The following is a 20,618-nucleotide window of genomic DNA, read 5'->3' as shown; positions in this document are numbered from 1 at the left end:
TTAGAATCTGAGAGGTGCGTCAAGATGTAGAAAGGTCCCTGGAACTCCTGCTGTGGCCCCAGGGAGCCCTGAACTCGGCCAAAGGGATGACCCTGCCTGCCCCACCTCCAGTGCGCATGCCCACATCTGCTCTTATACCCTCAGGGTGTCCTGGCGTTGCGTAGGTAACGCCTATGCATTTTTATCTGTAAAAATTTATCTGTAGGTAATCAGCAGCTGTAGTCACTCCAGCAGCTCCTTCCCACTGCCTAGTCTGTGGTGTCCAAGGGCAAGGCTGGCCAAGGGGCTAGGGGAGGGGGACAGGGGCTTCAGAGAAAACTGAGGGCCCCTGGGCACTGACCTGTCCCCACCTGTGCCTGTGCTGACAAGAGGGGTGAGCACTGGCTAAACTGGGAGAACCCCCCTCCATGAACTAGGCTGAGCAGCCTTGGGGGGAGCAACCTGAAGGTGAGGGGGGAGGGGGGAGGGGCAAGTCTGCTGTGAGCTGGGGTTGGGGGCTTGTTGTGTCTCAGGAGTCATTGTCCGGCATGGAGTCCCCCAGTCTGCCTGCCATTGTTCCAGTCAGCAGCTTCACTTCTTGTAGTCTCAGTTTTGCCATCCTTAAAATGGGTATAATGCAAATGCTACCACATGAGTGACTGTGGGAATTCAGGTGTGTGGAGGGCTCTGCATAGAGTTGTCTGGGGATTTAGTGGGATCCTGGGTGAGGGAGGAGATCTTGCCTTTCCTGGGGGAAGGGGCAGACAGGGGCCTGCTCCCGATGGGCCCCCTCCCCGAGTTTTTCACTGCTTTCTCAGTGGCCTAGGGGAGCTGGAGTGGCATTTTGAGGTCTCCTGAGCCCCTTCCAGAGCAGAAAACATGTGGCTGGGGGTGACACGGATGTTCATGTGTGAACACGTATGAGTGTGTGTGAATGTGGGGGGGCCCCAGTGGACTCCCATGAACACAGCTGTGTGATTGTGAATGTATGTGGGCAAGCGGGCACTTGGAGCCCTGGTGTGGGCACAGGGATGTGGTTTGTGCTGATTTCCATTTCTGAAGCCTTTCATGAGATCTGGGAATCTCCAGGTGATGGAGATCCCCAGCTGGACCCTCAAAGCCCCTCTCCCAGGATGGGCTATGGAATTAGGGACCCAGTGCAAAAAAAAAAAAAAAAAAGTGCAACTCCTTGTTTGAAAAGTATCAAGACTTTCAAGATGGCAACAGCATAGCCTTAAACCAAGTGTGGGGCCTTTCTGAACACTGGTCCCCATGTATGTGACTGCCCTGGTCCTGTCCCCTCACTCTCCCTGGCAGTATGAGCATGTTTGACCCCAGCTGGACTGTGGTCTCTCCAGCCCAGCAGCAGCGGTGGTGATGGGATCAGCTGGAAGGGTCTTTAAAGTCTGTAAAAGTGACCCCCACTCCCGGGGCTCCCAGTCATGGAAACAGCTAGGAGCCCAGATCAGGACGTGGAGCCCATGATAAGCATGCTCTCCTAACTCTTCTACTGAAGGCCAAGGGAGCTTTGCTCCCCTGAACCAGAGGCCAGCAAGTTTGTGCAGCTCCTGCTGTAGTCAGCCTGGCAGGATGCTGCGGGTGAAGCTGTCTGTGACAGGGACACCCCTCAGGTGGCTGGGATGGGCTCTGCTGCATGGGCCGCTGGGGTAGAGAAGGTGAGCTCTGGAGGTGAAGGCCAGGATGTGGGGATGGGGGTGGGAGAGCCCCAGAGCCCCTCAGCATGAAAACCAGAGGCTGCCATCTGGGGGCTCCTGCAAGGGGCTTGGGGCTTCCCTGACTGCTGCCACTGGACACTGGCCCTAAGGTGACACTCTGCTGGCAAAGCGTGTTTCCTCCCCTCTCTAGAAAGTTCTTTGTCATCTCCAGAAACCACCAGATGGTGCTTGAACGTGCCCACTGGGAACCTCAGGATTCCGCCCAGAACCTTCCAGGTCTCCTCCTGCTGAGCTCTGAGGTCCCTTGGGCTGGGGACTGGGTTGGGCTTGTTCACTGGGGTGTCCTGGAGCCTGGCACAACCTTCCATGTGAGGAGAGGAGAGAGGCTCCTTTGCAGCCCATGCCATCAGCACCAGGAGTGGGTGTTGGTCAGAACCCTCCTCTGAGGTTGGGCTCACCACCAGTATGATAGCTAGTCCTTTGACATTTTATTTTAATGGAAAGCCTGATGATTCACGTTCATTGGCTTATTTTCTGATGTAGGAGGTCTTTTCTCCAAAGGCCTGAGGGGTCTGCCAATGGCTTACGTCTTTCTAGCAAAAACCACACACCTAGACCATCGTCTGCTTTTTGCAGTTTTTCCTTCTTTAAAGTGAAGAGAGAAGGCATATGTTCTCAGAGACAACCAACCCAGAGACCTTCTGGGCAGGCTTCGATGCTCTAAAGTAAACTTGTCTCTTCAATTAATCAACAAAGATTTATTTGGCATGAACTGCATGTCTGAGCCGGCCACTAGAGGCTGAGAAGCCAGAGGAAAAATGAGCTGAGGGAGGTTCTGCCCGAGTGCAGCAAGGTGGGTTTTCTGTTTTATAAATGCAGAAACAGGCTCAGAGAGGTTGTGTGAGTTACCTAAGACAACACAGCATGTGCATGGAAGGCCTGCAAGGAAGCTGAGTGCAGAAGTTGGCTAGAGGCCGTGGTAAACGGGGTATCGTTTGGTGATTAAAACTCACGCTTTGGTGCCAGTAGAGTGGATTCACGTTCTGCTTCTGGGGACCTTGGACTATACCTTTCCCCTCTAAGCCTGGGTTCCCTCAAACTCTGGGGGCTGCACTCTGCTACATGCTGGCTGACCTTTGAGAGCCTGTTTCTCACCTGTAAGATGGACAATAACAGTACCACATCAGCCAAGCAGCACATATTTATTGAGCACCTACTATGTGCCACTCACCAATCTAGGTGTGGAGGCAACCGTGAACCAAGCGGCCCCTATGAGTTATTGCGACAGTTGATGGGGAATGTGGGCCTCATGTCTGGCCCTGGTTCCCTCTTCAAGCCAGAGGTGGGGTGCATCTGGGCAGCAGGGCTGCCCTGAGGGTGGAATTTGGCCCAACAGGTCCCCAGCTCTGAGATTCCATCATCTGTCTTCAGCCTGCCAGGGGCCAGGCCAGGAGCCCCAGGGGGAGCAGGGAGAGGACTGGGGGTTGGGGGAGGGGAGAAGGACTGGGGAAGAGGGTTGTCACCGATGTCACCATCCTCTGGGGTAGCAGCCAGCTGTCAGGCACCTGCTGATGGGCTCGTCTGTCAGCTCTTCACTGAACTGTCCTGTGGACCTTCAGGGCCACCTGGTGAAGCAGGGACCCCATCTGACAGATGAAGAAACTGAGACTCAGGGAGTGAAGTCACTTGCTTATGATCACACAGCCTGTGGGGGTGGAGGCTAGATAATGTCTGTCCACAGCCCGATCTTTGAATTATTAGTTGATGAAAATAGAGAGATGGGGGAAGGAGAGGAGAGAGAAAGACTTGACAAGGGTAAGATGATGCCCCACTTTGGGGGACTTTCTGGACCAACCCCGCCCCCCCCGCCCCCGGTTTCCTCTGCACCCGTGCCTCTCTGGGAAGTTCAGCTCACCCATCTCTCAGGTGATCTCTGGGCCTGGACGCATGGCAGCTGTTATTCTTCTCTGAAGATGGTGTCCCAACCTTGGGCCTGAATTTTCCTTCCTCAGCCAAGACCTGGCATCTCTGGAAGCCTGGGGAGGCTATTTTAAACCTCACAGCTGGTTTTCATCGAGGCTGCTGATATGTGTGTGTAGAAACCTTGGGTTCGTTGTGCCAACATAGAATGAACTTTGCAGATGAGCGAGGATGGTGCTGATCAGAGTGGAGGCTTGGGGGGTGTGTGAGGCTGAGGCCTAAGCTCTGTCCCTACCTGGACACTGGGAGGAGGAAGGTCAGCCTCGGGGTCTCCATGTGACCCTGAGCATGTCACTTCCCATCTCTGAACCCCACTCTCCCATCGATGATGATGGGGATAAATAACCAGGACTTGTCAAGCACTCCCAGCATGCTCTCATCCAACAGATCGAGAAGCAAGGCTCAGAGAGGGGCTGCAGGCTGCTCGGGTCACCCAGGGGTGACCAGAAGACCGGATTGAATCCAGCTCTGGTCTGACTGTAGGGCCCAGGCTGTCTGCTCTGTCACCGCAGGGCTCCCAGGCCCTCTTCACCCTCAAACGAGGAAATGCTCTTACGGTCCCATTTCACAGAGGAGCAAACTGAGGCTCAGTGAGTGTGGTGACGTCCCCAGGGGTCTGCCCTCTAGTCACTTGCACAAGGTTTCCTCCTGCCTAGGGGCCCTCATACCTTCTGTTCCCTCTGTCTCCCCTTTCCCCTCAAGAGCTTCTTCAGGAAGCCTTCTCCCACCCTCAGGCTAGACTCCGCCCCCAGACTAGACTCCGCCCCAAACTAGACTCCGCCCCCAGACTAGACTCCGCCCTCCTTTTGGGCACCGACCTGCTAGCTTTTCTATTTGCTGCTGTACCCCATCCTCACAAATGGAGTGGATGTAAACAACAGCCTTTATGAGCTGAGTGTGCATGGGTCATAAGTGCGGGGGGCTCCACTTGCTTGTGGTTTTGGGGTCTCCCAAGGTGGTGGTTGGCTACACTCCTTCCTAGAGATCTGGGAAGCACCTGTTTCCTGCTCATTTGGTTTGCTGGCGGAATTCAGAGCCTTGGCTGGTGGCCCCTGCCTCCAGCAAGCTCAAGGCCAAGTCTTTCTCAGTCTGCCATCTCTCTGACTCTCTCTAATTCTCTTCCACTTTTTGTTTTTTTTGAGATGTCATTGCCATGTAACATTATATATATGTTATCTTCGATTCTGAAGGATCTTTGTGATTACATTGGACCTGGATCATCCCGGATAATTGCTTCATCTCAAGGTCAGCTGTTTAGATACATAAATCATGGGGATGTAACATATAGCATGGGGACAGTAGTTCATAATACCAGATTGCATACTTAAAAGTTGCTAAGAGGGACTTCCCCAGAGGTCCAGTGGCTAAAAGTCCACGCTCCCAATGCAGTGTGCCCAGGTTCAATCCCTGGTCATGGAGCTAGATCCCACACCCTGTAACTAAGTTCACAGGCCACAACTAAAGATCCCTGGTTCGATCCCTGAGCTGGGATGATCCCATGTGCCCTGGAGCAGCTAAGCCCCTGTGCCACAACCAAGACCCAGTGAAGCCAAATAAATAAACATAAGTTCCTGAGAGTAGATTAACTTGAAGTCTTAACCAGCAGAAAAAAAGAAAAATATTTTGTAACCCTGTATGGGGATGGATGTTAGCTATTGTGGTGATCATTTCTCAGTGTACACAATTATTGAATCCTTATGTTGTACACCTGAGACAAATATAATGTTGTATGTCTATTGTACCTCAATAAAAATAATTAATAAAAATGTAAAAAAGATTTTCTCAATATAACCTGAAATATAAAATAAAATGAGTAGAAATTAAAAAAAAAAACTTTACCTTGTTCACTTAAAAGTGAGTTGTTCTAATTTGTCCAGATGTTTCCATTCATCTTCTGATTTCTCATGTATTTCTTAATCCTGTTTCCTGCCCAAGTGATTCCACAACTTTAAGACCTTCCAATCTATGCGTATGAAATTGTCACATATTCCAACTGTACCTAATGTTTAAAATTAAGAAAAAAAAATCTAGTGTCGCATGTTAAGCATAAAAATGTCAGCTGTTTAGTAACCTCAGTTCTCTCTGCAGCCTTTACTCCTCTTTGTCATATAACCTAACATATTCATAGAGTCTGGAGACTGCGGCTTGGACATCTTTGCGGGACCGTTATTTTGCCTCCTGCATTACCTGACTCATCTTTTCTATCACACGTGTTTATCAAATCCATCATTATATATTCATTTATGAGATTCTTTGTTTTCTGTCTCCCTCTCCAGGCCACTAGAGGGTTGGAGGGAATCTGGAGTACAAATTCCCTGAACAAACAGCAGGGCCAGGGTTTGAACCATGTTGTTATACATCAACAAAGAGTGTTCAATGCTCAGTTTCTCCCCCTGCCTCCAAAAGGGTTCTGTGTCCAGTTGCACAGGTTGTGGACTGCATAACTCTAAGGCTGAGCTTACATCTAAGACTCTGTGATCCTTGCAGTTGGGTAAGGTCCAGCCTTTTTTTCCATGGGCCATGGCTCTGCTCCTGAACCTGGAGCTGTGTTCTCAACCCTGTCTGCCTTTGGAGTCATCCAAAGGGCTTTTAAAATCCTGGTGTCAGGCCATGCCCCAGACCAGTTGCTTTGAAATCTCTGCAGTGGACTCTGGCATCTGCATTTTCCAGGTGACTCTGAAATCAGGCTGAGACGGCCTCCTTCTGGCAGGTCAGAGAAAGAGTTAGGTAACACAGAGGGAGGGATGCCCACTTAGCTAACTTCACATAAGTGATGCTCAGTAGCTGCCTTCCCCTCCCATGGCCCCATTTCCTCACTCTGTGCGGCTGTGGCCTGGCTCTTGTGTCTCCTGCGGCCAATTAGCAGGCCTGCACAGGACAGATGCCCTCAGGGACTCAGGGCTGTTTTCGAATCTGCCAACATCTGGCTGTCGGTGGACATGGGCTGCTCTTGTCTATCAGCCCTGCTCCACCAAGGGTGGAGAAGTGTCTCTTGGGTGACCAGCTGGCTGCAGAGAGGGGCAGGAGGCTCAAAGGTTGGGTAGAGGGAGAGTAGTTTCCTCAAGGAGCCTGTGAGGGTGTCTCTTGCTTGGGTGTCATGTGAAAGTTACTGGATGTTAAGTTTCACTTATCAACCCTGAATATTCATTATAAGGACTGATGCTGAAGCTGAAGCTCCAATACTTTGGCCAACTAATGCAAAGAGCTGACTCATTGGAAACTACCCTGATGCTGGGAAAGACTGAAGGCAGGAGGAGAAGGGGATGACAGAGGATGAAATGGTTAGACAGTGTCACTGACTCAATGGACATGAATCTGAGCAAACTCCAAGAGATAGTGGAGGATGGGGGAGCCTGACATACTGCAGTCCATGGGTTCACAAAGAACTGGACACGACTTAGTGACTGAACAGTGACAACAAGTTTCACTTCCCTTAGCTGCTGTCAATTTGCTGGCACGTTGAAAGTGAAAGTGTTTGTGTCTCAGTCGTGCCCGACTCTGCAACTCCATGGACTGTAGCCCACCAGCTCCTCTGTCCATGAAGTTCTCCAGGCAAGAATACTGGAGTGGGTAGCCATTCCCTTTGCCAGGGGATCTTCCCAATGCAGGGATCGAACCTGGGTCTCCCGCATTGCAGGCAGATTCTTTACCATCTGAGCCAGCAGGGGCATCCAGTCAGTTAACATGCTGGCGTGCTAGTCGGGGGCACTGAGCACAGCTTGTGAGTCTGGGTGGCTCACTTCTGGCGGCACGTGATGAAATGCACTGGCTGACGGGGTGAGATGGGGCATCGAGGGCTGTTCGGGTAACGCTCTGTCGACACCCTGTTTCCAGGACACTTCTGCTCTACTGGGCACCTTGGGACCCAGTGGGAGGGAGGAAGGAGAGGGCAGCCTGGGGAAGCCCGGGGTGGGAGTCAGTAAGAGATGGGATTGTGGCTGGCACATCTCACCATGTGCTAGGAGTACTCACGGCCCCCTCTTGGTCCCAGTGTGAATCTGGGACCTCTTGGCCGTGCCCTACCACTGGAGGTGTGGTCCCTGCTGGGACCCCAGCCCAGAGATGGGCTTGGCAGGTCTCTGCTTTCTCCAGGGTCACCCACAGCTTCACAGCCCTGGGCCTGGTGGCCCTCTGCCCTTGGCATGCACCTCTTTGCCCTCCCCAAAGGCTTGTGTTTCTTTCTTCTGTTGGCTGCGGGCCCAGGCATTTCTGTTTCCTGCTCAGTGAAGTTGGCAGTGGGGGTGGGGAGACTCGGGATCTGCTCAGGGCACGAAGAGGGAGGACCATGGCTTCTCTCTGGGAAACCCCCAAGCTAAGACATCAAGTGCTAAACTGACATCCTCAACTGCTCGCACAGCCCCTCTACCCACAGCCCTGGGGTGTCACTATGCTAAGGGTCTGCTGTATCTCCTCCTCTGGTCTCATGGCCCAGATGGAGCCAGTTAGACACCGCAGCTTGCACCAAGAAAGTTGGGGTCGGGTGGGGGGGGTGATTCTTGATGGAAACCACCCTTCTTGGTAGCGCTGCAAATACATTTCCATTATAATACTTGTTAAAGTGAACTGGGCCCCTTTTAGGGACAAATGAGTTGGGTACAACTGGGTACAAATGAGTTCATCTAATCCTCAAAACGTCTTGGGAGCCAGTTAAACTCTTGTACCCATTTTTTTAAAAGTTTTTTTTTTTTTTTTAAATGGGCCATTTTCAAAGTCTTTATTAAATCTGCTACAACATTGTTTCTGTCCATTGTTTTGTTTTTTTTTGCCATGAAGCATGTGGTATCCTAGCTCCCCAACCAGGGATCAGACCTGTACCCCCTGCATTTGAAGGTGAAGTCTTAGCCACTGGAGCACCAGGGAAGTTCCTCTTGTACCCATTTTGTAGATAAGAAGACCGAGGCATGGAGAGCTCAGTTCACAGGGCCACAGGCTCCTGAGGAGCAGGGCCAGTGTGGGGATGCAGCCTGAGCACCCAGGCTCTGGGAAGAAGTTTGCTGACCCTGAGTGTGCACACGTCTTGGGAGGGGATTCTTGGCCCGGCCAGCCACAGAGGTCATGGGGAGCACTTCAGCTGCTCTAGAGGAACCGGAACTTTGGAAACCACATGCTTATCTGCTCCCCGCAAGAGCTACAACTGGTCAGGGCTTCTGAGCAGCTGAAATTGGCTGGTTTTTCATTCAATTGCTTGTTCGTTCATTCACTCACTCGTTCATTCAACCAGTGTTGATAGAAGCCTTCTCCTTTGCAAAGTTTTTAGCCCAGGGCAGCAACAGCAGCCAGTAGACAGTCAGGCCATGCCCCGCCTCCCCTCCCCACCCACCGCCTCCCCCTCTCCCCCACCGCCTCCCCCGGAGTTCCATATCCCCAGGGAGATGGGTAAAGAATCAGCAGGCTTGTGATGTCCATGCTGTGGCAGGTAGAAGGGCTAGAAGGCCATTAAAGTGGGTAAGAGACTGGAGGCTGATGGGATGGGGTTGGGGTGGGGGTTCTGCCTACAGCAGGGGTCAGAAGGACCTATGAGGTGGGGACCTTTGAGACCTCAACAAAGAGAAGGTGAGCCAGGCGGGAGGAGAGGTCTGTTCATCTTCAAAACTGTGTAACAAAGAGCCATAAACTTAGTGGCTGAATAAGCACTCAGGGTGCCTATGGGTCAGAAGCTGGCACATTTTAGCTAGCTCTCTGCTCAGAGTCTGACAAGGCTGCAGCCGTGGAGTGGGCTGAGCTGGGTTCTCATTGGGAGGCTTACCCACCGAAAGACTATCTTCAGAATTGGTGCTTTTGAACTGTGGTGCTGGAGAAGACTCTCAAGAGTCTCTTGGACTGCAAGGAGATCAAACCAGTCAATCCTAAAGAAAATCAACACTGAATATTCATTGGAAGGACTGACGCTAAAGCTGAAGAACCAGTACTTTGGCCATGTGATGTGAAGAGCTGACACATTGGAAAAGACCCTGGTACTGAGAAAGAGGGAAGGAGGAGAAGGGGTTGACAGAGGATGAGATGGTTGGATGGCATCACTGACTCAATGGACATGAGTTAGAGTAAAATCCAGGAGATAGTGAAGGACAGAGAAGCCTGGCATCCTGCTGTCCATGGGATTGCAGAGAGTCAGACACGGCTGAGCGACTGAGCAATAAGCTCCCTCAAGTTGTCAAAGACTCAGAACTGAGATGCCTTTGTCCTGTAGCTGTTGGCTGGGAACTACTCTCAGCTTCTTTAGGCTACTTGAAGACCCTTACCATGTGACCCTCTCTCTCAGTCCTCACGGTTTCAAACTCTGATTTCAGGAGGGCCTTGTCTCTTTTAATACCTCACCTGATTAAACCAGGCCCATCCCAGGTAATCTCCCCTTGGAGAAACTCCAAGTCAACTGATTAGTGACTTCTTCTTAGGACTGATATTCCATCTTCTTCACAGTCCTGCCCAAATTCAAGGGAAAGATATTATGCCAGGTGTCTGCACCAGAAGACAGGGTTCTGCCTCCCACGAGGATTGGAGGCTCTCTGTGCTACATGAGGGGGACAAGAGCACTCTTTGGAAGAACTCCTGGTCAAATTGCCTTAGAAAGAAAAGTCAGTGAGAGGCACAGGCTCCATTCCAGAGCCTTCCTTGGGCCAGCTTTGGGAGTTTCTCCAAGTTCTGGGCACTGTGTTTGAGAGCCAAGTGTGGAGTCTGCTCCTGTGTGACTGTATCCTTCACAAAAGAAAGAGACAGAAAACTGCGCAGGACTCTGTCATGAGTGACACCAACTCTGACTGAATAGACTTACGAAAAACGATTTTTATGTAACTGAAATGGTCTGGTTCTGGCTCCAGGAGATCAAATCCTGCCACCAGGACTTGATTTCTCTCCATCACTGGCTCTGTCTTCTTTTCGAGTCAACTCCTGGCAGGTCAAGATTTACATCCTCCCACCTCCTCTTTCAATAGAAACTCAGGTTATTTCTTTCCAACAGTTTCACAGAATTAACAGACTGGATTGATTTGGGTCATCTTCCTGCCTGTGAATCAATCTCTGAGGCCTGGAGGATGGAATAAGCTGATGGGCCAGGACTGAGTCACATGTCCACCCTTGGACCCTTGAAATGGGATTCCCCTCAGTTCAGTTCTGTTCAGTCGCTCAGTCGTGTCCGACTCTTTGTGACCCCATGAATCGCAGCACGCCAGGCCTCCCTGTCCATCACCAACTCCTGGAGTTTACCCAAACTCATGTCCATTGAGTTGGTAATGCCATCCCACCATCTTATCCTCTGTCATCCCCTTCTCCTCCTGCCCTCAATCTTTCCCAGCATCAGGATCTTTTCAAATGAGTCAGCTCTTCGCATCAGATGGCCAAAGTATTGGAGTTTCAGCTTCAGCATCAGTCCTTCCAAGGAACACCCAGGACTGATCTCCTTTAGAATGGACTGGTTGGATATCCTTGCAGTCCAAAGGGCTCTCAAGAGTCTTCTCCAACACCACAGTTCAAAAGCATCAATTCTTCAGCGCTCAGCTTTCTTCATAGTCCAACTCTCACATCCATATATGACCACTGGAAAAACCATAGCCTTGACTAGACAGACCTTTGTTGACAAAGTAATATCTCTGCTTTTTAATATGCTGTCTGTGTTGGTCATAACTTTCCTTCCAAGGAGTAAGCATCTCTTAATTTCATGGCTCCAATCACCAGCTGCAGTGATTTTGGAGCCCAGAAAAATAAAGTCAGCCACTGTTTCCACTGTTTCCCCATCTATTTGCCATGAAGTGATGGGACTGGATGCCATGATCTTAGTTTTCTGAATGTTGAGCTTTAAGCCAACTTTTTCACTACCCAAACAATAGGGAATTGACTTGAGGTCGAGAGTCCTGTAAGAAAATTCTAAGTGCTATTTCCAAAAGATATGGGAGTGGGAATGTAGTCATCTCTGCATTCGATGAGACAAAAACGTGTGTGCGTGTGTGTGTGTGAACATCTCCCATCACACCACCCAGGGCAAGAAGCCAACTGAGGGGAAATTCTTCTTTTAATAAAGTATTTTTATTTTTAATATTTATTTATTTGGCTGCGTCAGGTCTTAGTTGAGGCATGCGGGATCTTTCACTGTGATTTGCAGGCTTAGTATTTGTAGCACACAAGGTTAGTTACTCCAAGGCACGTGGGATCTTAGTTCCCTGATCAGGGATTGAACCCATGTCTCCTGCATTGGAAGGCAGATTCTTAACCATTGGACCACCAACAAAATCCCTTGTGGGGAAATTCTAAAGCCATTGCGTGTCTCTGTGTGTATCTGTATGTGTATGTGTGTATGAGTCAGTGGGCCCTCCCCAAGGTGGGTGGTTGGAGGACAGAGTTCAGGGGTGGGTGGACAAAGGGGATATAGCCATCCCTGGAGGAGAGGAGGACTTCCTAGGATTGGAAACAAGCGTGCATGTGTGCTAAGTTGCCTCAGTAGTGTCTGACTCTTTGTGACCCCATGGACTATAGCCATGAGATTCTCCAGGCAAGAATACTGGAGTGGGTTGGCGTGACCTCCTCCAGGGGATCTTTCTGACCCATGCATTGAATCTGCACCTCTTATGTCTCCTGCATTGGCAGTCGAGTTCTTTACTACTAGTGCCACCTGGGATGCCCTAGAAGACCCCGAAGGTGATTCAGATCTGGGTTAAATACTGCTTTTGCCGTTGATCAGTGGTGTGACCCAGAGATGCAGTTCCTCTCTGACCCTCAGGCTCCTCCTCTGTAGGATGGAGGTTCTGATGGTGGCAGATTAGTCGAGGCCACACAGAGCAGCGTTGGGGGAGACTGCATGGCTGGGTCCTCTAGTTTCTTCTTGTCTATTGGGAAAACTTTTGCACGGTGCAGGGCATATTTGTTGGGGGGTGGGGCGGGGAGCACTGTCTGTCTGTAATTGCCCTAGAGCCTTGACTCCCTGAGAACGGGCCTGGTCTCTGTCTGCGGCTACCTCTGCTGGCACTGCCTCAGGCGTGAGGTGAGGAGCTGATCCCCCACCCTGTACTCCCCTGTTTTTCCTGCCACAAGGCCTCCCCCAACTCCCCACGGCCCACAGGGCCCTGGCTGCTCTGCAGTGTCCCCAGTGCCAGAGTCCTTTTGTTTTGTTTTGAGGGGCCCAACTCCTTCCCCTCTGCTGTGCGCGCCCATCAGAAGACCTCCAGAGGAACTGAGGTTCTCAGGCAGGAGCATCCCCCTGCCCCTGAATCTGCAGGCTCCCAGTGGCCAGAGGCACCGGGGATGCTCTGGGAAGGTTGTTCGTCCCTGTGCTCTATGGTCCCGTCGGCGGCTGGCTCCATCCTGCAGCGTGCTCTGCGGGCACTTGAAGGCTTTAAGCACCTACCCACTGCCTGGACTGGAGCAGGGGTCCCTTGTGTGTGAGCTGACTTCCTTCCTAGACCACAGGAAGCAGACAAGTGCTGTTTCTGGCATCATGGCAAATGCCTGGTGGCTGCTGGCTATCATCAGCTTATCTGCTGGAGCTGCGTGGTGACACTTTGCCTTTTCCCAGGGTCCCCTCCCCTTCTCCCACTTCCCCTCTTGTTAATGGTGTGGGCCACTCTGACCCTTAGATCGATTTGCACTTTGGGGAACTAGTGGAGGAGATGGACTGTGTGGCTAGACTGCTTGGATAAAGGTATCTGCTAACAGTGGTCTCCAGATTTCACTCTCTGAAGGCAGAGAGACCCCTGAGCAAGGCTGGCTTTGTGGGTGTGCGACTCGGGTGGTCACACAGGCCCTCTCTGAAGCACCTCACACCGACTTTAATGCTCTGCCGCCACTGTTTAGAAAGTCTCGATACTTTTTGAATAAAGGCCCCAAGTTTTCTTTCTCACTGGGCCCTGGCGTAGGATTATGGGTCTGGATGGGACCCTGAGGTTGCCTCCCCCAAACATGGGAAGAGCTCCTGTTTTCCACAAACATTTTGGAATGTCTACTTCCTCCTGAGAGGTGTACCCACTGGGAACGGTTCATTCATCCCTGGTTCAGGGGCCCCATCAGAGCTGCCCTGCCATGCCCCATTTTTGATCCTCCACCTTTCTATTTGGGTCTCCCAGGTGGTGCTAGTGGTAAAGAACACACCTGTCAATGCAGGAGATGTAAGAGACACAGGTTTGATCCCTGGGTCGGGAAGATCCCCTGGAGGAGGCATGGCAACCCACTCCAACATTCTTGCCTGGGAAATCCCACGGACAGAGGAGCCTGGGGGGCTACAGTCCATAGGATCACAGAGTTGGACACGACTAAAACGACTTAGCCCACACACAGTTTTTCCTTCAATTTCTGACCTTTCTCCTGTTATAGAATCACTGAGCCGGTGCCAGCCTGGCCTCCCTTGCTGCAGCATCTCGCTTAGTCCTCACGACACCCTCATGGGATGGAAACGATGGTCAGTCTATTCTACAGATGGGGAAGTCGAGGTTGGGAGTCAGAAGCAACAGGCCGAGGCGGTGCTGAATCCAGGGTGCAGAGCAGGGAACGTGGACAGATGCTTCCTGCCTCAAAGGACAGAGTCTTCGCCTCAGGAATCGGAGGAGACAAGACAGAGTCCTGTGTCCACAAGTTCTTCCCCTTCACAGTATCCCTTCCCCAGGGCTTGCTCTGTGCAGGAGATGGTGTAAGACTTTGAGGTGCTTGGGGTCCATGGCTGTATCATTAGGGTGGGGGAGATCCACCCATGGGACCCACCAAAGTAGGCCGCTTGTGGTTAGTGCCAAGATCCAGCCCAGCAAAGTGGCCTCCCTGGGGACGTGACAGATTGGCAGAGCCAGGGTTCCCAGGACTAGGTTCTGCAGAGCTTTTTAAAGCCATTTCCTAGGCTAGAAAGAGGAATATGCCAATTAAGTGCCTGGCTGAAGCGTGAGACCCAAGCGTCCTTGAACCTAGTCACGGAGCCTCCTGAAGTTTCCATTCCAGCCCAGCACAGCGTCTGGAGTCAGATGGGCCTGGAGGCTTTTCACTAGCATCTCTTGTGAGGGGAGATGCTCTAAGCGGACCCCTTAGGATGGTACGTGCCCACCACTGCCCTGTGGGCTTCTGACAATGTGTGTTCTGGTGGTGCTGATGCTACTGGTCTGGACAGAGAGAGAAGGAAAGAAAGTAGGAAGGGAAAGAAAGAGAGAGAGGTGAAGAGGGAGGGAGGGACAGAGGAAGGAAGTAAGGGAGGAAAGAAGCAGGGAAGGAAGAACTGTGGGAGAGAAGCCCCGGGGAGTGGGGGGTGACGCTGTGTGTTGCCATCAGAGGCAAGAACCGAATTCCACTCCCATCACAAGTGGCTATGACTCAGGCCTCAGTTTCCTCCTCTTGGAAATGGAGCTAAAGACAGTTCCTTTTTGGTGGACTGGGGTGAGGAGGCAGAGGGCCTGGTGCCCGGAAGAAGTTCAGACTATGTGGGTTTTATGTTATTTGAAATATGACCAAGTGAGGGTCTTTTCAGAGACTTCCCTCTGACTTAGGACTTGTGCAAAGATGAGCCTGTCATCAGGCACTGGAAGTTTCTTTTATAAAAGAACTCCCAAAGGTGGCAGAAAATCCATATCGTGTCCTAGCTGCTGGGTAGTAAATTCAGGGTAGAAGATGCTGGAGGGGAAATTTGAATTTTGTACTTTGCATACTTTTGAATGTATCAGCTCCCTGGAGTCCCTTGTGAACTTCAAGGGGGTGCCCTTGAACTCTGCGTGTGGGACATATGGGAACACCCTGTGCTATCTTTGCAACTAAAAGTACTAAAAGTTGCAAAGATAGTACAGAGTGTTTGCCCGTGGCTCTCACTGGGTTTGAATTTCCCATAATGTCATTCTGCATGACTGGGTCCTGCGCCAATCCTGGTATCATTATTCACTCGATTCCAGATTTTCTTTAGCGTCCACAGCTGCCTGCGCCAGCACACATTCAGGGTGCACGCGGCATTTAGTGCTCCTGTTACCTTAGTCCTCTGGCCAGTGACTGTTTCTCCATCATGCCTTGTTTTTGGTGGTCTTGGCTGTTTGGGGGAGTACAGCTCAAGTGTTTTGTGACACACCTTCCAATCTGGGTCTGCCTGATGTTTTCCTCAAAGTTAGACCAGGCTTGGGGTTTGGGGAAAGAAGACCACAGAGGTGAAATTCCCTTCTTGTCACATCCTACCACAGGCACATACAGTCCATGTGGTGTTGTTTTTACTTTCTAGCCATCCTAGAAAATTAATGATACCACATCTTCCCACCTACAGTGCGGAGCTGTGGAGGTCTCCACACCAAAGAGATCTCTTAAGGGTCACTCTGGGAGAGGCAACAGGGACCAGTAATGGGAGTGGTCAGTGGGGGCTTGAACCCCATCTGTCGTATTTCATGTTTACAAGCTCTTTTCTTTTACTGTGAAATGGTAGATAAATGTGTTAGCAGCCCCACAAGCCTACTTGCTGCACTGAACTAAACACACGTGTATATACACTTACATACACATGTATGCACACGTACACAAACACTCACAGGGACACAAATACACACATATACACATTCACAGGTACACACACATACACACACGAGTGAGCAAACTGGGGGAGACTGAATAAAATGGGTGGCTTGTATCCATGTCAGTGTCCTGGTTGTGACTCTACAGTATAGTTTTGCAAGATATAATCATGGAGGGAGGAGCTTCCCTGGTGACTCAGCAGTAAAGAATCCGCCTGCCAATGCCGGAGACTCAAGTTCAATCCCTAGGTTGGGAAGATCCCCTGGAGAAGGGAAATGGCAACCCACTCCAGTATTCTTGCCTAGGAAATCCCATGGACAGAGGAGCCTGGTGGGCTATACAGTCCATGGGGTCACAAAAGAATCGGACACAATTTAGCGACTAAACAACAAAACAAACCACTGGGGGAAGCGAGGTGATGTTACACAGGATCTCTTTGCATTATTTCTTCCTCCTGCATGGAAATCTACAATTACCTACAAATTACAAGCTTAGTTGAAAATAAATGCTCCAAAGGCTTCTGATTGCCCACAGAATTAAATCCAAGCCCTTCTGTGCTTTGGCCATGCCCACCCCAGGGCACACCTGAGTTCTTACCTGGGGTTCCCACCTCCGCCTCCCCCGGCCTGCTTTCAGGCCCTCCCAGCTTGGTGTCTTCCCACCTCAGGGCCTTTGCACCTGCTGTTCCTCTGCTGGATGACTCCCCTTCCCTAGGTCCACCTCCTCCAGGTCTGTCCTAGTTGTCCTTAAAGTTTCATTTCAAGCATCACTTCCCCTAGGGAGGGTCTTCCTTCCAACGGGACCCTTCAGCTCTACCTGACCCACCCTGTAGCACCCCACCTCCCACTCTAAACCCCCATGGCTTGATTATGTGGTTGTTGTGTTATTGGTTTCATGTCCACCTTCCCTCTAAAGGGTGAGGTCATGCAAGCCCCAGGGCTAAGCAGGCCCTCAAAAAATACTTGCTGGATGAATGGATGGATGAATGAATGAATGGATGGATGAAAACGGCCTTTGCTTCTCAGTCTGAAACAGGGCCAGAATTTTAATCCTGGCAGTGGAGATGCCAAACTTCCTACCAGAAGAAAACTCATGTTTTCCTCCGGCCTGCTTCTGGTGCGCCCTGCCTCGGATGACACGGCTGCTTGATTTGGGGAGGGTATGGGCTCATAGGAAGGAATTTTGAAGGACTTGTCTCCCAGAGAGCTCTGTGAGGCCAGCGAGGCATTAAGAACTATCTTTCATTGAACTTTAATTCTGCCCTGAGAGCGGATTTAATCTCTGCAAGATAAGCTTATTCCAAACCGATGCTGCCTGTGGAGCACCTGTCCAGACTCTGCTCTGAGAAGCAGGTCTGGATCTGCTCAGATGGCTAGGTGTGCGAGTGAAAAGGCTGCAGGCGCGGATTTTCTCTTAGAAGCCTCTCAACCAAAGCTCTGGGAGGTGTTTATGGATGTCCTTTTGAGGCCAGGCTCAAGGTAGGTTGAAATGCACTCTCGGAGGTCAACCGACTCCACCTGGGCATGGAAGCCGTCACTCGGATCCTCTGGCTTCCGATCATCCTCCCTCCAGTCATCCCAGCCTTGGATTCCCTATCTGTAAAATGACCACATGCTTGGCTTTCAGAATTGTATGTGTGTAGTTGTGTCTGCATGTGTGTGACTGTGAAACCATTCCCTTCCCATATAGGACATCCCTAATGAGAAGTGGATGTGCTGTTTGCAAGCTCCCTCCCTCTTTCTCCCTTGTACCCGAGAGGGGTGGCATGGGAAGGAAATACCAGGCAATGACTTTGGCCGACAGGGGTGCAGCTTCACAGCCAACACACTGCTCCACAGGGAGCTCATATTTTTATGTACAAAACAGTGTGTGCAAATGAGATTGTGCTTGGAAAGCCCTCCCTTGCCCACTCAGCCTGTGGGACGTGGGAATGGCACAGTCGTGGGTTGAGGGTGGCCCCTCCCCCTGCAAAAATTGTGTCCCCCTGGAGCCTGCTAATGTGGACCTTATTGGGAAAAGAGTCTTTACAGATGCAATCAAGTTAAGGATCTCTAAACGAAGCCATCCTGGATCCGGGTGGGCCCCAAGTCCAGTGACAAATGTCCTTAGAAGAGAAGAGAAGGGAAGTACAGGGTGGAGCCATGTGATGATGGAGGCAGAGACTGGAGTGATGTGACCACAAGCCCAGGACACCTGGGGTTACCAGAAGAGCCCAGGAAAGGGTTGTCCCCCAGAGCCTGCAGAGGAAGAGAGGCACAGCTAACAATTTGACTTTGGACTCTGACCTCTAGAACTGGGACAGAATAAATTTCTGTTGTCTTAAGCCACCTGGTTTGTAGTCCATTGTTGCCACAGACACGGAGAAAAGAATATAGACATCATAAATGGCTGTGATTATAATTAATCTTCCACCTTGTCATTCAAGCAAAGCTTACATCCCCACTGAAGTGTGTTGATTCCCGCTGCTGCAGATGTGCAAGGATGAACATTTTATGCTTATGGTGTCCCCTCCCCCATGCCTTCCCCCGGAGGGTGTGATGCCTGTCTCTCTACCTCTCTTGCTACATGGTTTTTAGGAACCTTCTCTTACATCCTGCAATCTGACTTGGCCAATTTCCTTGATGAAATCAGACCTTGGCACAGCACTGAACCCCCAACAGCCTGACTTCCTGGAGGCTGCCCCTCCCCCACAGGCCCAGGTGGATGGACAGAGAGCAGGCTCAGGTGTGGTGTCCTGGGAGGAAGTGGTTTCTTCCGATTCCAATAAACCCTAAGTCCCAGGGAACTTCCTTAAGGCTGGCCTCCAGCTCTTCTAGGCAAAGAAACCAGAGGGTGTGGGAGAATGCTTAGCATAATTTGAGTGGGTTTGGAGGAAAGTGAGTCCTCAGGGGAGAAGCCAGTGGGGTAGAAGTCATTTGTTCTGGAAAGGGACAGGAGCTGGCCGTGAATCCCTCTCCACCTGCGTTAGCTGTTGGCCAAAGTGCAAGTTACATCACCTCTCCGAGCCTTACTCTGTTCAGCAGCAGAAGGGGATAATAATGGTCCTGACAGCACAGATCAAGGAGATAAAGCTGATGTTCTACAGGTCACCCTGTGGCGGTGCCCCTGGGGTTGTGCAACCTTGCCCCGTGTACATAGAGCAAAGGCATCCCAAGATGGTGCCTCTTGAGACTCGCCAGCTCTGTGTGACTCAGGGAGGCCTCCTGGGGCCATCTCTGGGTAAGTTTAGGGGGAAATCACCCAGACCAGGCCCCCAGCTGGAATCTGCTGCTTTCTAACCCAGAGAGCAATTTATCAGAGCCTATCTTCCTGCCAGATGGTATCTTGAAACTCAGTGCGTCTGAAGCTGATATGTCCGAGGCTGGGCGCTATTGGCTCTTTGTCTCCCCAGTCAAAAAAAGTGAAAGTGTTAGTTGCTCACTTGTGTCTGACTGTTTGCGATCTCATGGACTGTTGCCCACCAGCCTTCTCTGTCCATGGAATTCTCCAGGCAAGAATACTGAAGTGGGTTGCCATTTCCTTCTCCAGTGGATCTTCCTGACCCGGGGATCGAACCAGGTTTCCTGCATTGGCAGGTGGACTCTTTACTGTCTGAGCCACCAGGAAAGCCAAGTCTCCCTGGTGCCCAATGCCAAATCTTCTGCTTTGTATTTTCAGTTTCATTTCCTGCATCCAGGCCACCTTGGTCTGACTCTCCCTCCCTCCAGGTCTGGACCATCAGAAGCCCGCATTCTCACTTCTGTAACCCCACATGGTGTCCGTGGCAAAGGAGGTTGTGTGGGGAAGTCCTTGGCTGCTTGCTGGGGCCCTGGCATGTGGATGGTTGCTGCTGGTATGGTGATTACCTTCCATGGTGATCCATGCTGGGCTGGGACTTCCCCTTCCTCCTGGCCACAGAGAGAAGTACCTCCACTGCTGATGTGTGGACATGCTGAGCTCCGACTTTCCCTCTGCACGTGGCCATCTGGGTCCCGCCATCCAGGAGAACCCCTTCCTCTAAGTCTTGCCCTCTGCAGATTCCTTCACCTCGATGTCTTTCTGGATTGTCTGAGCCCTTCCTTATTCCTCCAGACCCATTTCGAGAGTAACCTGCGATGACCCAGCTCAGCCCCTCGAAGGCTTCCCTGCTTCTTTTCAGCCTCCAAGAGGTGGGTTTGACTTGACTTTGCGTTCTAGCTGACAGAGAATATACTTCAGGCCTCCCAAAAGCTTCTGCATATATTATCTCATTTAATTCTTTCTACATCCCTGCCAGGTAGGACAGTTGGGCACTTCTGGCCCCATTTCACAGGAGGAAAATGGAGGTCCCAGAGCTCAGGCTGCTGCCCAAGGCCACACAGCCAGCTGGGGGCAAAGCAGGGTGCAGACACAGGAAAATGTCACATCTGAGCCCCTGCTGGTCCCATCTGGAGGCACAGAGCCCTTCTGGAACCCTTCCAGTAGGGCTGAGGCTAGGATGAGGCAAGTGAGGCATGGCCCTGTGTACAGAAAATGCACAGAGATAACTGCAAAGCAAATTTTTCAAAAATCAAAATCAATGCT

The 20,618-nt window shown here is 51.2% G+C and overlaps 1 protein-coding gene across 6 annotated transcripts in view; it reads left to right on the top strand.

The window, feature by feature from the left end:
• The window catches only part of RBM38 (RNA binding motif protein 38), an 89,189-nt gene that overhangs the window by 47,619 nt on the left and 20,952 nt on the right, over positions 1-20,618 (top strand). For 4 of the 6 annotated variants that reach the window (XR_008701609.1, XR_008701610.1, XR_008701608.1 and 1 more), the window contains exon 4: positions 20,148-20,224. The exons of the other annotated variants lie outside the window; for them this stretch is intronic. Coding sequence is in view for 1 of the 4 variants with exons in the window: in XM_055544625.1 (XP_055400600.1) it covers positions 20,148-20,224 (77 nt within the window). In the remaining 3 variants the exon portion in view is untranslated. The remainder of the gene's footprint in view (positions 1-20,147; positions 20,225-20,618) is intronic. 6 annotated transcript variants of the gene reach the window in all.

Source organism: Bubalus kerabau, chromosome 13 (genome assembly GCF_029407905.1).
Source record: "Bubalus kerabau isolate K-KA32 ecotype Philippines breed swamp buffalo chromosome 13, PCC_UOA_SB_1v2, whole genome shotgun sequence".
Classification (NCBI taxonomy): Eukaryota; Metazoa; Chordata; class Mammalia; order Artiodactyla; family Bovidae; genus Bubalus; species Bubalus kerabau.
Note: the sequence above shows the minus strand (reverse complement) of the source record. Positions and strands in the feature narration are given on the sequence as shown.